The sequence below is a fragment of the Larus michahellis genome, chromosome 4 (assembly GCF_964199755.1).
Source record: "Larus michahellis chromosome 4, bLarMic1.1, whole genome shotgun sequence".
NCBI classification, from domain to species: domain Eukaryota; kingdom Metazoa; phylum Chordata; class Aves; order Charadriiformes; family Laridae; genus Larus; species Larus michahellis.
Window position 1 is genome coordinate 76706534 of NC_133899.1, and position 16804 is coordinate 76723337.

Sequence of the window (16804 nt, forward strand, 5' to 3'; positions counted from 1 at the left end):
TATTTATTTGCCATTTACCCTTTTGCTACTCCAAGAAAATGTCATGCTAGAGTTCCAGTTATTGCATTTGTAGACAAATCCGAATAGCTTGGTAGTTATGTTTATTCAATGTATAGGCTTGTTTAGACTGTAGGACTTTTACTGAGTTCTGCTGTGAGTCACAAATCAAATATTTGTAGATTGTGTAATAGCACTTACCATTAGATGAACTCCTATTAATCAGTTACCATGAGCTAATTGGCCTAGCGGATTAACATGCCTAAATCAAAAGCTACTTCAACATACCAATGCATACCCAAGCACAGTAACTGTAGTCCTAAAGTCTCATTTCCTGCAGGGGAGTGGTAATAAATAAAAATCTTTTATCAACATCTTCCAGCATATGCTCACAAAGTACTAATATGTTTTCATTGTAACTTGGAGCTACAAAGTACAAGTAAGAATAACTCCTGTGGGAAACTTGCAACTATCCTTTTTCACAGAATTTTTTTCACACTTCTTGCAAATAACATAATCTGTTTCCCCAAGTGGGGTAGAGTCATTCAGTAAATGCCTTGTCCTTCTGTAAATGACCTGGCGTCTGTCTGAGGTCTTTGCTCTGAATGCACACAGCTCATGAAGCAGGAGGAATAGCAGCAAATCAAAGACACTCTACTCTTCGTTTGCCAGATCTGAGAATAAATGATTAGGTAAGGTACAAGGATTAGTAAATCGGGACCAACTTATTACACTACAGAGCTCTTTGGAAGGATCTATTTCAAACTTACTGCATCTAATATTCATGATAAATAAGGGAATATATGCAAAATGACAAGCCTTAAAAATATAAAAATAAAGACAGATTGTAAACTGATTTCCTTTGTAAAGAGAAGATTTCCTACACTCCATTTTTTAGAAAGCACAAGCATTTATCTGAGAGAGACCGCACACTTACCATCCTTTCCACAATTATGATCTTTGGTCCAAGTTGTTTGTGAATTGCAAAAATATGTATAAGTCTAAGTGTAAACACCATAAAATCAATGGCAAGTATTGTACGGCCAGCTTGAAAAGTTGAGTTCAGCATTCTGCAGAACACATGAAATGAAATGTCAGATCTCAGCAAGTACCCCTGAGAAGTATTTTCTCAAATATTACACTTGGTTTCTGGGCGTAGCCTAGTTAGGAAAAAGCAAGCGCTTTAGGGCTGTGCTTGCATAAGCAGCGTAAAAGGAACGTAACATAATGTCTGTACATTGATGAGAAATAGCCAAAAGGTGGAGGGAGACTGTATTCTTTGTCTTGGCTTCAATGAGATGATTTTTTTTTTAAAAAAAGGTATTATACATTGACTAAAAGTGATTGCCAAAAACAAAACAAAACAAAAAAAGCATAAGAGCTTTTCTGTACATGTGTTTGAATACACCAATATATATTTTTGTGGTCTCTGGAGCAACTTCTATGATTCCACAGAATTTTAGAGGCTTTATTGCAGAAACATGTCTCAAAGCTTGTAAAAATAAATATTATAGCCTGTCCTCATGTGAATATGAGACTGTCCTGTTAGTTGACATACACAGCCCTTGCTACTGCTGCTGACCGCACCACATGGAACAGATATATACCTGCAGGTTACCCCGATTATGAAGAGGAAGATGGTCACCATATCACATTTATTCCAGTTATCCTCCACATACAGCTTAAATTTTTTCCTTAAATTTGTGTCTTCATCTGTATAGAAACTCTGAAAAAGAGAAATAATCATCGGTATCGATCTGTTTACAGTTTCACTATTTCATTGTGAGTTTTAACATAATACCTGTTTCCTTTCTCTCTTTCATTGCAAAGAGCAAAACCAAATTCCTAGTGTAATAGGGGGGTAAAAGCTTGAAAACATAAGCTCAGTTTACTGTCTTAAAACACAAAAGTTGGATGAAAAAGAAAAAAATCAAATCTTTTTATTCATGTGATATTAGCATTAAGAAATTTTGAGGCCTGATTTAAGATTCTGTCAGAATTTGGGCTGCTAAACAATACAACAACTTCCAGTTAAAGTTCAGCTTCTAGACATTGCTATCTAAACAGCATGAACAGATTTGGCATTTGTATACTGGAATTGTCAGTGAGTACACATTTGATTATCTAGGCAAAGAGTTGGTTTTCTTAATTGGGTTTTAGCCTGGCACTCTTCATATTTTACAGGTTTATAATGAAATATTTTTGATCCAAATATTTTCCATTACCCGCTCTGGTTATGGCCTTTCTGCATAATTTCAAATCAGTTGTAGCAAATTGGGATCCCCTTCACTGTCCCTATTGTTTAAATAATGAACACCTATTTGTTCTTCCAGGGTCAATGTTTATAACTACTTTTTTGCATCTAAAGAGGACAGCTTTATGCACCCACAGTTGGCAACACACTAGCACCATTGTTCACGCATTATTTCAGTCGTTGAGCTGGGGATATTCCAAAACCAGTAACTGGGAGAGTAATGGAGAAGTTTGGGCTCGTTTTTTGTTTGTTTTGTTGTTGTTTTGTTTTTTAAGAAAAGCAAACCCAAAAGAGATCTGCTAATGTTTTGAGTTGAGAAGTATTTTAGGAAAACCACAAATAATCTGAATTAATTTACTTCTCTCTTTAAACAGAATCTCTTGTTGATGTAGAGTTGCCTGCTGGGTTTCCAGGTGTAGAATATAAGTTCCAATTTCCATTATTTGTGGTGGGAGGACCTAGTTCTGAGGAGTGAAATCAGAGAGATACTTTGCAAAGTGAAGGGCACCTGAATCTTAGCAGTGCACTTGACTTGGCTACAGAAGCAGAGAGTGGAGCTACTGGTTTATATGGTGGAGGAAGAGCTTGCTCTGGAAGGGAGAGGTGGAGTGTTTTGGATAACGTAAGTTCTGTATTGCTCTTCTCTGCAAAACTGCCCCGATACTTGAAATCTTCAAGCTTGTACAGTTATGCAGATTGTAAATCTAATCAAAATATTGCCTCAAGTTTTACTGTGTTATTACTAAGGGGTTGTAAGTTACTGACCTGTCGGATTTCTTCCAAGACCAGGGTAAAAACCCAGAAGTAAAGTATAAATTCTTTAGCAGATGGACCCTCAGGTGGAGGTGGTTTGAAGTCCAGTAAAAGGACGTAAGTAAATAGAAACAGAAAAGCAAAGTACATTATAACATTCCCCACAAATACAGTTACAGGGGCACTCCAGAATTTTCTCCACCGAGTAAACATGAATGTCGCCCACGCTGTGTTTTCGGAAGGGTTTTGCTTTTCCATTTTACCATTTCCTCTGCAAAACAAAAAGAATATAAGCTTGGTGATAATTTCCTAAAATTAGTTCATGGGAATAGGCTCAGTGTTATTCTATATAAAGTTTTTTGTAAGATAGTAACAGACAGATGCTGGGAGTGTCAAGGAGGAAGGCTGCAGAAGCCAGAGCAATCACATTACCATAGCAGAAATATTTCAAGACAAAAAGAAGGTTTTGGAAAGCAAAGTCACATCAGGCTTAAATGCATATTCTTGTTATTTCAGTTTTGTTGTGTTAATTTGATCTGGAACTTCATTGTGTTCCTGCATGTAGTACAAACACTGCGCAAATACACAGGGAGAGGGGGAATTGGGCTAACTGCTCTTCATCATCCTAAATAATAGGAAAGAAAAGCAAATGGCCAATGTAGTTTGCAAGTCAATTCTTAATTATTTTGGCTCTAAAAATTTCTTGCAGTGTTTGCATGCAGTTCTTGGTTTTGCTCTGACTTTAAACAATTCCTCTTTCTGACCCAGTCTCCAAAGTGCCAGATCATGCTAAGCATGTTTCTTGACTATCCCTGCTGAAGTCTGAGAGAACTACTGAAGGAATGCTTTAGTTCTTTACTGTAAGTGCTGGCATCTCGCCCTTTACAATTAAATTAGAGTAAACTGCAGAAAAAGTAATATAGAAGCCTTTTAGCAAAAACAAGTTGACCTCATAAATTATTTATTAAGGTAGTCTTTGACTATTGTGGAATTATGCAAGTATTTTGATAACTGAGGGAAATTTGACCTGTCCATCTACAGTTGTTTTTGCTGTGTTTTGGAACATGAAATGCTATCTATTGGCAATGGAAATTATCCTGTGCAGAAAATGCAAGTTGCCTGTATTTGATAGCAATCTGATCTTAATGTGAGGTTTTGTTTCCACATAAATTGCTCTCCCATGTAAGCTAGGGATGTTATTGTATCTTTAATTTTGTGATTCTGACTCTGAGAGGTGTGATCTCTACCAAAGGATGTGCACATTAGGGTATGTTTTCAATTTACCTCACAAAAAATACACAATGGCTCTTCACTGCTTTTTAATTTCCCCTGACATTCTTGCTATTTATTAAATAAATTTGTTACAAGGAAAAGTTTCTCCTCGCAGACAGTCTTTTCTATGAGCCTGATTCTGTACTACCTCTCAATTTATGACATCATAAGATAGATTCCCATTGTGACAGGCTAATATCATAAACAGATAATTGCAGCTTTACTGTAAGATGCTGAAATAGATCTGGGAGGGAGAGGGCTCTTTGTTAAAATAAATTGCTAAGATAATAGTAATTGGAACGCACAATGTAATGACCGAACCACGCGTCACGCAGGGTATGGAAGTGCTTTATGACATTGCTTACAAATACCTCCCAAGAGACAGATGCTTTTACACCTATTTTATAGGTTAGGGAAGGAGAGAGAAGAACTAATAATTTTCTCCAACATAGCAGCAGTTAAAAGCCAGAGGTAAAAATAGAACCTAATAACTCTGACTTGGTGCAGCACTTCATACTGCAGATGATGCTTCCTCACTAACGTTGTTCACATATTTCTGAAGTTCTCCTTAAAGCATTGAAAAGCACGTGCTTAATACAAGTGGCTATTTAGCCATTAAGACGACTTTGTGCTAATCAAAAGTCTTCCTATCCTGACTTAAGTCCTTGTGGCTTCCTAGGTTTTGGCGATGGGTGTGTGGTAGAGGGATAGGGTGGGATTCAGAAGTTCTGAATCACAGATCTATGAATGACCACGAGCAACTGACAAAATCTTTGTGTTCAGCTACCCATTTGTGTAACGCTCCCTCTAACTCATAAATTTGTTGTTGTACTTCAGATTCCTCAGGGCCCACCTTTTAAAATATAAATGAAGAGCACTGGTATGGTGGGAAGCTGACTCAATATAAAATTCCCAGGTACTGATGTTTGCAAGTACTTCTGTTGCTGCCTTTGTAGGAAAGTAGGTAGCGATGCACTCAAATAATGTAAGGTTTTGCTAAGAACCTTCTTTCTGCTCAGCTCAGTAATCTGATAGGGGCTTACTTCCTAAATCCGATGTATATCAGCCATCATGAGCTGAATGGAACATTGGAAAATGCTTTCTGATTCTGCAGGTCTTAAGCAGATTCCTTGTTCTGTAGAAATCACCTGCTCAGAACAAGTAAAGTTGTGTCTCCTTACACCAGTGATATATCCCTGTTTATTTTCTATGTTCCTTTTAGAGAGCAACTACAGCAGTAATCAGAGGGCACAGCATTTTCTGAGGAGTAATGACTCTCTTGGTCCTTCCGCTGATCACCAGTGCACAAGAAGTGTCCTGTTCTTTGATTGCTGTCACAGAAGTTATATTAACTAATGCTTTTAAACTTACCTGTCTTCTTCCTTGGAAAAAAACGGAGTCCTCTCTGTATCTAAACTGTCCAGATCTCTAAATGGCTCTGACTCATTCTTTGATTGTTTTTCCTCACTGTAAGAAAATAAACTCATTAGTTTAAAGATGATGGCTAGCAATTTTTCACTACTAAATTGGCATTCATACAGAACTGCTAGCATGTACTTATCTTGGACTTGATCCACTGAGATGCTATGAAATAATTCATAATCCTTACCTCTGCAAATTCTGTTTATTTGTAAGGAGAAGGCTGAAGTCACACACGAGATTCAAAGAAGTGATAATTGGGATGCTTCACAAAAATGGAGCAGGATGCTCAATTTCCTCAAATTACTTAGTATTTGAGCAGAAATAAACCCCTCAGTCAGTCCTAGAAGACAATACTCCAATGCTCTATTCCTGGTTACTCTTAGTAGCAATTAAGAGAGGAAATGACAGAAGCAGCAGGGAACATGGTCTTAAGTCTTGCATTTCCAGGGAAAGGAGGCAAAAAATGTCCTCAACAGAACAAATTTGGAAAGTCTTACTTACATTATGAATCATAATGTAAACCTGCCATGAAAACTTTGCCAAAATTTCACAGTAAATTACTTGAATTTGTGAATCTGGCAGCCATTATGACAAGAAGGTCATCTTTAGTGACATTGGCAGAAGGAAAGTCTTAAGTCAGCAGTGCCAAACAAGTTTTCCTCTTGCTTTTTAAGTAGTTTAACAGTTAAGAAACATTTATTTCATAATAGCATGTCATTCCGTAATGCAAATTCCGACGATTTGTATATGAATCTCACAATATTAGGAGGGTTTTTTAAAGTTTCAGTTCCTGGATTCCTATGACTGTCTGAGCATCTTGGCTGCTTTTTTTTTTCTTTTCTGTTTTTTTTTTTTTGTTTGGTTTGCTTTTTAAATTTTTTTAAAGAAAGCCTCAGATTCTAGCCATCTTCACTGTGACAAAAAAGCTGAAAAAGACAAACTCCAAAGCTATGCCTGCAGAAGACTAACAAAGAGATCTCATAAGACATTGAATTTTAAAATCTTAATTGTTTTCATGTCAGTCCTGTGTTTTTAAGCTTGACTATAGCCATAAGGCTTGTGGCTGATAATACTACTTTGTGATGGCTGTTTTCCTTGATAAGATACAAGGCTTGTGGCTGATAATACTGCTTTATGGTGACTGTTTTTCCAGATAAGATACAGAGGTTTGAACCAGGCATCTCCAAATCTAGAAACAGATGGTGCTATACCTGGAGATATTCTACACATTACTGCGTAGACTCTGGAGCTGATAGAATTCCAACAGTTTTTCTGTGGACTGTGCAAAATAGAAGTGCTCTATGTGAAACCGTGGCATTGATCTTTTAAGAGTTAGAATAGGCACTAGCACAGGAGACACAAATCACTCTGTCCCATAGAAAACTGATTTCGTTCATAGTGGTGCAGTCCTGTTGACACTCTCAAGCGATATTACTGGTTTTATCACTTTGGTGAGAGATTTTGAGACAGAGTATATTTTATGGCTTATTTTTCATTCCTTACTTGGCTCTTGCACCCAAATAGTTATGGTTGTACCTGAATGCTATTAAATTTGTGTAAATTAGGAAAGGACACCAGAATCCACAGATTAACTTCAGAATCTGTGTGCTTGTAGACATGTCTCCCCACCATATTTTCGTCAGGAAGGCCTAAAAGTCAAGAAAAGAAGAGATGGCTTTAACATCTTAAAAACATAGTGCAAATGAAGTGCACCCACGTTCTATGGCTCCTAAGACAGTGAATGCTCTGAAAACCTAAAGAGCAGGCACAACTTCAGAGCAAACAGGCACTCTGCGTGTCCTTCTGCAGATGTTGTTGAGCATGCAAAGAGTTACAAAGAGGACAGTGGAAAGAACAGCAAGTCAAGTGGAATTAAGCAACATCTGTAGTACTAAGAAAATGCAAGTCAGGTACTGTGAGCTAAAAGCACCATCACTCTTAATTTAGCTTTGTGTATACGGAGAGAACTCAGGTTGTGAGGGCAAAGCTGAATAGTAATTTGATTTCATTTTTATTGGTGAGCTCTTCCTTGAATCTGAACAAGGAGTTACCTCACATCTTGGAGCAGTTTCATTATGCCTCAGGCAGATTTAAAGTGCTTTCCTGATACTTCTCTATGAACAAGGCAGGAAGAAAAAGCACAGGGTGGAATAAGGGCTAAATCTTCTCCTAAGTGCACTGGTTTGCAGGCTAACTGGATGAAAGGGAGGGCAAAGGGAGAACTATGGCGCTTTTTCAAGGATGCGGTATAACGTCCTCTTTGTATGACGCTAGGGAGAGGGAAGAGTCCCCTCTCCAAAGAATGTCTCTTAGGGGAATATATTTCATGTGGTTGTTCAGTGGCTGCCATATCCTTTTCTGTGTTCAACACCATGCTTAAAGGCCCTGGGGGTAGAGGTGGTGAGGGAAGGGTCTGTAAAACTTACCTGGACACCATCATGTGCAAAGAAAGACCTTGCCTCCGCTTCTGTAGCCAGCTGAAGGCAGGTGGTTTTGCTCCAGTACTGATTTTTCCTCACCAACAGAGCAAACGCTCTCTCCTCGCTATTGTGGTAGCATTCACTAAACAGTTCTGCCAAATGAAGGAAACATAGACAATCGGTTCTTGTAATTTGAAAGAAAAAAAATTAATGTAAGGCAAGAGAGTGATGTGTGTAGGGTGCAGCACAGTGGCAGCAAAGCCTGAGCACTGCCAGATGCTCCTTCCTGCACCAGAGACTTCTGCAAGGCTGAAGTAGTTGAAAAGAGCCTGAGAGAGCTAAGAGGAGGTAGGAGGGAGAGAGGAACGATGCTGAACACAAGAATAACTCACTGTGTCTTTGTGCGTGTGTGTACATGTGTTGAGGCAGAGGGCAGATGAACTGGATTTGAAAAAAAATCACTGTAATTTTAAAATTCCGACTATTTGGATAAAGGTGTCGAGTAAATCTCTCAGTACCTCCCTTTCACCTCTTTCTATCTGCATGTTCCCTTCTCAGCCTGGGGCCTCTGACTGTTTTTTGGGGTTTTTTTTCCTATTATTGTTTGATCTGAGGAGAAATTTTTCTTTCTTAGTTCTTCTACAGACAGTATAAGAAACTTCTTGGCAACATGTCAGCATTTGTTATAGTCCCTTATCTGTAGCTGCCTCATGTGGAGCTTTAGGCAATATCAAGCAAAACTGCATCTCCTGAGTGATCCTCTTACTCTTTGAAGGATGAGTTGCCACGCTGTCCCCACTCTCCTGTATAGACTAAATAGCTGCTCAGCTGTTGGCTTCTAGCCAACAAATCCTTGGATTTAAGACATAGCCAGTTGAAATAAAATAATATTAGACTTGGTAGAGTGTTGTGATATAGCTCTGTTTCCAGAGAAGCTGGTCCTGGAGCTCAGAAACTAGGATAAACAGTCCAAAAAGTCAAGTTTTTCTCATTAGACAAGATACAACTTCTCGTGTCTGTTTCATTCTGCTGATTCACTTGATTATCTTAGTTCCTTTCCTAGGCCAGCCTACACCTTCTTGTTATACTGTGACGGCTGGCGAAAGGATCAAGTTCACTTAAAATAAGCTGATATACAGACTTATTTTGCAGTTGATGCGGTATTTATCATTCTTAAAGAATGTTTTCGCTACTTAATATTGGCAGTGTTATCCAGGCCAGCAATTAAAATTGAGGATCTGATCTAATACTTACCAAAGCTAAGGAGCAGACTTCCTGTGTGTTGGATTAGGCCCTGTAATTCCACGACTAAATTACTCGAGCCCTGTGATTATATGAGAACCTGACTTTTATTTTTTGTAAATAATAACGGCCCTGTGAGAAGAGGGGAAAATGTGATCTGTGTATAAATAATGTAGCAATGTCTGCATGAGCCTTCAGCCGCTTTATGTACTAGCTCTAAGGGGAGAGAAAAAGACGCCGTGTTTCCAAGTGCGGTATACTTTAAAGCCCTCTGTTCACAGCAATGCTACCTTCAGGTACAGATTAAACTTAAGTCAGATCAGCAGAGAAGCTTGTGCGCAGGCATCTTTTCTAAAAGACTGAAAGGAGAAGAACGTGTTATGGACACCAGGCAAAGGGGAGAGGGCTTGGCATTGCAGATGCCTGAATTCTTACTGCTGTAGGGAGGGGCGGTTTATGCACTGTGAAACCCGTCTGAGCTTCACTGCAGTTTTGCAGTGCAGTTAGCCTTCTTCTGGGTGAGGTAATCTCAAATTATTTTTAGCAGCGAAGACAAGCCTTAAAACTTGTTGCTCTAGTGGCCCTTATAGAGCAAGCTTGATATTGCAGGAAAACCAGGCTGCTGTGAGCCTGGAAGTGTTTTGGTTATTCTATCTTCCCCATTGCTGTAACACACCTTGTACTAAGATCAGGCACTTAAAATACCAACATGCAGCAGGAGAGTAATTTCTTCCATACATCCCAGGGGCCAGTCTTGGAACACTGATTTTTTCCAAAATACCACCTTCTGTGGTATTTGAATGTTTGGGACTGCCTGTGCTGCAAGGCTGTTAAATTATTCATGACAGTTGACCTTTCACAACTGAAACAGTATTTTTTTCACTGGCTTGCCTTCCAATAGCACTTACTCCTTAAATTTTTGATGCTGTTAAAAAGGTGCCCTTACTTACCAACAGCGAGCTGCTCATACTTGGCCTCTTTCATTATACGTGCTACTTCGGTTTCCGTCTCCAGGCGGGACATCTCTTTAAGGATCTTGCAGGCTGCCAGAGCTGAAGCTACACCCTCCTGACCCTGTAGAATTGAAAGGGGTGCTGCTGTTAGCATACACTGGAGGGCATTTCTGAACTGGGGAGACTTCACTAAGAAACACATCTAACAAAAAAGAAAAACTGAAAAAATTTCACGCATGTCTACCCTGCGAAGAATCTTCCCTCAAATACAGACTTAAAAGTCCAAAATGTCAATCGAAATGTCAATTGAAATGACAGTTTTGATGATATTTGAGAATTGAAAACCACATATTGGTAGTTCTTGTGCCTTATAAGGCTGGAGACTTTTGTGTTTGATTGACCTTAGAGAGACCTGATTTGGGGTAGCAGTCAAAGACTGAAAGGAGAAGAACGTATTACGGAAATAGAGCAAAACAGTGTCACAGTGCCAAGACGCCTTGAACATGGCTGTGCTGAGACCCTGCATAAGGATATACGGGAAAGAAGGGAGCACAGCTGGCAGAGGCACAGCAGTGGCACACACTAGAGAAACGTGCCTTCTGGTAGCAGGGCTCCACAAACACAAGGCGCTGCAAGGTGCAGATGTGTCTGCATGCACACGCACCCACTGGCTGAAGAGCTGTGCTGCAATTTGTCCCTCCCCATAACTCCCCTCCCGTGCCAGATGCAGCTGTCTGGAAGCTCAGGGATGGAGCCTGGTAGCTGTGTCTGGCTCTGTGGGGGGAGGGAAGACATGGCATAGTGCTCCAGATGCACGAGACAGGGCCTCGGTTGTGGAGGATCGTAAAAGAGGAGCCAATTATGCCAGCTTGAAGCTCAGCCTTTGAGATTGCGATGCTGTCGTTCCCTTTGCATACAGCATGTAAGCTGAGGATGCTTGATTGCAATGTCTTCCCTCTCCATCTTGTGAGAAACCAAACAATTGACCTATTGTAGAAGGAACAAAATGTGAGACTGCGACTGGTGAGTCATCAGCAGCAAGGAAAAGGAGGGCCAATTCTGCAGCTGAACTTAATCAGCAGTGTTTCAGGCAGCACTGATTTATTTACACCTGCTGCTTGCTCTGCCCTCCTCCTATTGTGGGGCCCTCTGTCCCCTGCTGGCATGAGCCACAGAGAGACGAAAGGCCCAATAAATGCCACATCTCGTATTTTAGAAACAAACCTATCTGTCATCTGAGCTGCAAGGCTGAGCAAAAAAACCATTTTGTGTACTTGAAATATGCCAATGTTTCACCTGAAGCAGCTACAGCTCAAAGCTTACCATAGCCCAGAAATAGTTTGCCATCTTGTGCCGGTTTTGAAGTACTGCCCATACAAACAAATCTCTCCAAGGATTTTCGCTTTTCTGGTTCATATCCAAGGGCCCAGGTACTTGCTTTGTATTCATTTTATCCTGAAATATGGTTTGTAGAAATTAAAACCTGCTTTGCAGTCTCATTCCATGCAAATGACATGATCTAAGCTGCTCCTGGCTACTTCATATTCTTTTTATTTTTCTTTTTCTTTTCTGTAGGAATGAGAGGTAATTAGTTCATTCTGTACTGAGTCAAAGGACCCTTGTGTCCCAGATATAACTCAATATGTGTGAGAACATTCTGGATGAAACCGTGACTCCATTGAAGTTGATGGTAAAGCTCTCATTGACTTTATTAAGGCCAGGGTTTCACCGCTGGTGTGTAATATCATACAAGACAAACCTGTGATTAACTAATCTGAGCTTGCCTTCAGTTATATTGGATTCTGCTCAACTGCCACAGAGGACATGGTTTCAGATAAAAGGGAACAAAAGGCATTTTATTTCAACAGAAATAAATCTCGCCAAGGCCCCGTACAGGACAAGAATAGAGTACGTCAATACCCTCTTTTTAGTCTTTCGTTTGAGAAACCTCTCTCTCAGGCAGGGAGTATTTTAAGTAGAACACCGCTTATTCCTCTGGCATTTGACAAAAAACTCTCCAGAGGAAGGATGGCAACTTAGGTCAAGTTCTGAGTTTTACGTATATTTAAAAACTGCCTTTATATCTGTGTTAATTAGAAGCAGCCAGAGTGGATTTTTTTTTTTTTTTTAATAAAACAAGTTTTTTGGTGAGGATATATTTTTTAATCACTTAAACAATGGGATTCTGTTCAAAGTTACTATAATGACTTTTTGGGGGAGTGTTGGTGTTTGGTTTTTTTCTTCAACTGAATTGCACTGAAAACTTTGCCGGAGACAAAGATATCCCAAAAGTCTCATTGGTCTTTGTAACCACTAGTTCCTAACTTGAAATAAGACACACAATTTAGCAGCAGTGACACTGGTATGCCCGTACAGTGATGCTCTTTCTGTTGCCCATGATAATGGGATTGAGCCCCTGGTGGCAGCCACGGGAAAAAGCTTTTAAAGGAAAAAAGCTGGTAGACAGTGTGATCTGATATCTGAATTGGGCCTTATTTACAGCACTAGGCTTTAGCTCACTGCCAAATCCCACAAAGGTAAGTGAGATTTCAGGGGCAAAATTTTTATTTCTGTAGAATTTGTAAGTTTGGAGTTTGCTTACTGACTTCAAAGGTATTGCCCCAAATTGTCTGTCCTTGTGAAAAAAGAAATCCTGACTAGATTAAAACTTAGCTTTTCATAACACTAATTAATTTAGCTAGCCTTTATCAAAGCAAAGGTGATTGAAGCTCTTGAATGAGAATTTTTTTTAATTTATTTTTTAGTTTAAACCATTTTAAGATGAAACTAGTACTTGGCAAGTATCAAAAGGTTTAATTGTTTAGTTTGTGTAAAACTCTGGTCTTAATGAAATGTCTCCGTACCTCTCTGTTTTGAAATAATACATCCAAATTTATTTCCAATACTCTTGCAAGAACTTTGGCACCTATGAGTCTCAATGTTAAATACACTATCAAAATGCAAAAATGATTATATATCTATTGTGCAATTGTGGACAGTGCACTATAGGTATTCCAGAGTGGTACCCATCGTATGTTATCCTTGTCATGTTGGCCACGGTGCTTGCCAAGGGCCACTTCACACAATTTGTTCTTATTTCTTGCTCTGTGTTATGTCATTCAATAACAAGACTCTAATGATCTAAAGACAAATATCATGTACTGCACGTTATTGAGTATCCAATCTACTACTACACAGTATAAATCTGAGAATAGTTTTACATACAAAGATTACCATTTTCAGACCAGGGACTGAAAAAGGCCACTGCCTGCTTGTCTTTGTCCTAGAAAATATTGCCTTTCAAGTACTTCTGCTTGAAGTTCTGTATGAGAAATGCAGACTGCTATTTTTACGTCTAATTACTCCTTAGTAAACATAAATCTATCTCTTCATATTCCCCATATATCTTTAATTGAATCTGTTCTTACACATGTGAGGCTAATAAGATCAACAAGGTGCTAGAATGAGGAATGGTCTGTGTAAGTTGCGCTAAAAGAGAGAGATAGATACAGGGGCCTCTGCAGATCCTTAAACGGAGGCCATATCTTAGCACTTGTTCAAGGTACAGTAAAACCTTGCATAAAACCCCATGTGCAGAGGGGGAGAAAGAGGAATCACAACCTGTCTATCTTAAAAAGGAAAATAAAGGAATTTCTAATTTTGAATTTAAGATGATAAAACCATTCGAGCTGAAAAAAGGAATGAGAAACTAAAGTGACTGTTTCTCTCGTCTTTCCTTCCATGCCCCAACCCCAAAGGCTAGACCTATTTAAATTTTTTCAAATTCTAAATTGGAAGGGAGCAGGACTATGATGGAAAGTTGTAACTCACGTATTTCTTCTTGCCTCCATGTCTAAGGTCTTGATAGAAACCTTTGCATGCATCATGGAGAAAATCCTTGAGAACTCTAGAGACCTCACCGAGAGTGAAGAGTGGGCTGATCTCCTTCTGTTCCTTATGCTGTTGACCAGTGAGCCCTGCCAAAGTTCGCTTGCTTTCTTCATGTTTCTTCAGTAGAAGTTCATAGAGGAGACACTTCTGAGAAATGGAACAGTAGAGTCTCTGCAGACGACTATATGTCAGGAATTCAGATATGTTAGCCCCATTGTCAACAAATAATTTTACAAATTCTGGCTTGTCATTGACCAGAGCATCCATCATCACTTCTTCCAGGTCACAGGACTAGATTGATGAAGAAAAAAAAAAAAAAAAGTTTTTGAGGGTAACAATGGATGGATGAGGAGGGAGATGAGATTTAACAGGAATACATGCACGTTTTGTCTTCCACCAGGACAATAGTGGGTACTACGAGAAAGGCAGGTAGAACTCTCTTAATTTATCTGTTACAAAATGTCTATGTAATCATTAATGTTAAAACATCAACACAAATAGCATGCTGTAGGAGTTGGGGTGATGTTAGGTACCCACCACACTGAGTATTTATGCAGCAGTTGGAAACATTCTTCCTACTATCTTCTAACAGTAACATCTACATGATTCTTTTGCTTTGTAAGCTCAGGTTTGGTTTTTTTGCTTTAAAGGTCTGTACAGAAGAGGGGGGAAATATTCTTGCATCCAAAGTGCTTAAGAAAAAGACCATGACCACTGAATTATTCCTCTATCTTTAGCCATTAACATATAGGGTACCAGAAAGGCAAACAGCCTAAGGGGAAGCATGCCACCACTGCCTAATCTCTTAGTGGAGTATTAAAAACTGAAGCCTTCTATCAGATATTTCAGTGTCCTGTACCCATTGGATTATACACCAATAGTCCTCTAAAGCAATAAAACCTGGTACCTTCCATTCCACGTCACCATTGAAAATTTCACTTTTAGCTATGTCCACTCTATTCCAGGCCACTGCCAGCTTCAGTTCATCCAGATATTCCTGAGCATCCTGACTGTGACTTTTACAGGCTGGTAAAAATAGGAAATGCAAATAAGTTCAGTTCTTTACGCTTGTTATGTTTAATTTAATATAGTATTAGTAATTTGATTAGTAATCAAATTAGTAATTTGATTAGCAATACAATCTCTCCTTCAGCTATCACAGATCTGTGGGTTGCTTAACCAGGAAACCTTCACAACATTTTTTTTTCTGAACTTAGGAAATATTAATATTAAAAAATATTAATTTTTGCTAACAGCATTATCTATTAAAATGTTAAGTTTAAATGTCTGTAGGATTTTAAGGGGAACCCTGGCCTGCAAAAAGGCGGGGCTATTGTTTTTGTCTTGTTTCAATTAACACATTAGTTTTTATTTTTTTTTCCCCATGATAAATTTGGGCTAACACAAAAAGCTAACATAAACTGAAATGGGTGGCAGAGCAATAATGTCTTATTTCAGAAGATACACTGAAGATTTCTTATAGGAGAAATGGATTGTTTCAGGAACTAAGGCAGTTCAAAACCCCAAAAAATGCAAGTAGACCTGGTTTTTTTCATTTATTTTTTTATTTACTTTTAAAAGGCTTGTAATTGGAATAACTGCTCCAGTATATTTCAGTTCTTCTACTACTAAGAAAAGCAAGTCGTGAAATAAAGGAGTGATTAAAATAGTGCTATACAATAGCATGAGATTAAAAAGCAAACATTAGTTTAAAGCAAGGTTACAAGAGCTATGGTAACTGCCACAGTTGACTTGTCAATAAGAAAACAGAACTCTGCATCAGAAATGAAATCTGATCCAACAGTCAACTGACCTTGCTCTGGACAAGAATGAAATACATTTATGGCATAGAAGAAGTCAAATAAGACAAGTATGACACTGCTGTGTTTATTGTTCTTACCTTTTACTAAAGCTTTTAAAATGACTGTGTCTAGTTCTTCTGAACCATCTTGCTCAAAGTTGTGCAGAGTTAGAAGATGTTGGTGTGAAACAATGTTCTGAATCTATTGGGAGTTGAAACAAAAATCATTTTATGCATTGTCCTACTGCCATATATTGATGCGTAAGAGCCCAGTGGAGATCACCCATACAGTATTTCCCCAAAATTTACATTCTAATTGTAAAGCTGAGGTTTGGCAAGACAAACATTATTAGTTTTACATATATAAATAAGGCAAGGAGGGGGTTACTGCTTTTTCCAAAATCACCTAGCAGGATGGGAGGGGTGGAACTTGTCTATCCCAAGAACCAGAGCAGTGCCTTAATTAAAAGATCCTTCCTTAACTCACATTCTTATTTGACTCATAGTCATGCTGTGGACAGTATACCACTGGTTTTGTTTTACCTTTTCCTGCTTTGACATTTAAGTTTTGCTCTCGGAGTTGTTTACTTAAAAGCATAGTCTTTATATCTTCCTTGAGTAAAAGTCATCAAATATCGGTATATACAGTATTCTTCCCTTTCCTTCTGCTTCTCTATTTATTGAGTTTTCTTTCTCACAGTGCAGCTGCACTGAGACTTTGTGGGCATCTGGCAATATTGCTTCTAGATGTCCTTCCATCCCTTTGTGTTAGTGATCTGTCAAAGTTCTCCCTAATGGA

General features: G+C 38.8%; 1 protein-coding gene across 2 annotated transcripts in view; it reads right to left on the reverse strand.

The window, feature by feature from the left end:
- Positions 1-16804, reverse strand: part of TRPM5 (transient receptor potential cation channel subfamily M member 5) — a 40338-nt gene that overhangs the window by 11223 nt on the left and 12311 nt on the right. For both annotated transcript variants that reach the window (XM_074585719.1, XM_074585718.1), the window contains exons 7-17: positions 16105-16207; positions 15112-15230; positions 14145-14495; positions 11637-11768; positions 10311-10434; positions 8125-8270; positions 7235-7347; positions 5648-5743; positions 3017-3275; positions 1605-1723; positions 935-1067 (exon numbers count right to left, since the gene is read on the reverse strand). In XM_074585719.1, the coding sequence (XP_074441820.1) occupies positions 935-1067; positions 1605-1723; positions 3017-3275; positions 5648-5743; positions 7235-7347; positions 8125-8270; positions 10311-10434; positions 11637-11768; positions 14145-14495; positions 15112-15230; positions 16105-16207 (1695 nt within the window). The remainder of the gene's footprint in view (positions 1-934; positions 1068-1604; positions 1724-3016; positions 3276-5647; positions 5744-7234; positions 7348-8124; positions 8271-10310; positions 10435-11636; positions 11769-14144; positions 14496-15111; positions 15231-16104; positions 16208-16804) is intronic.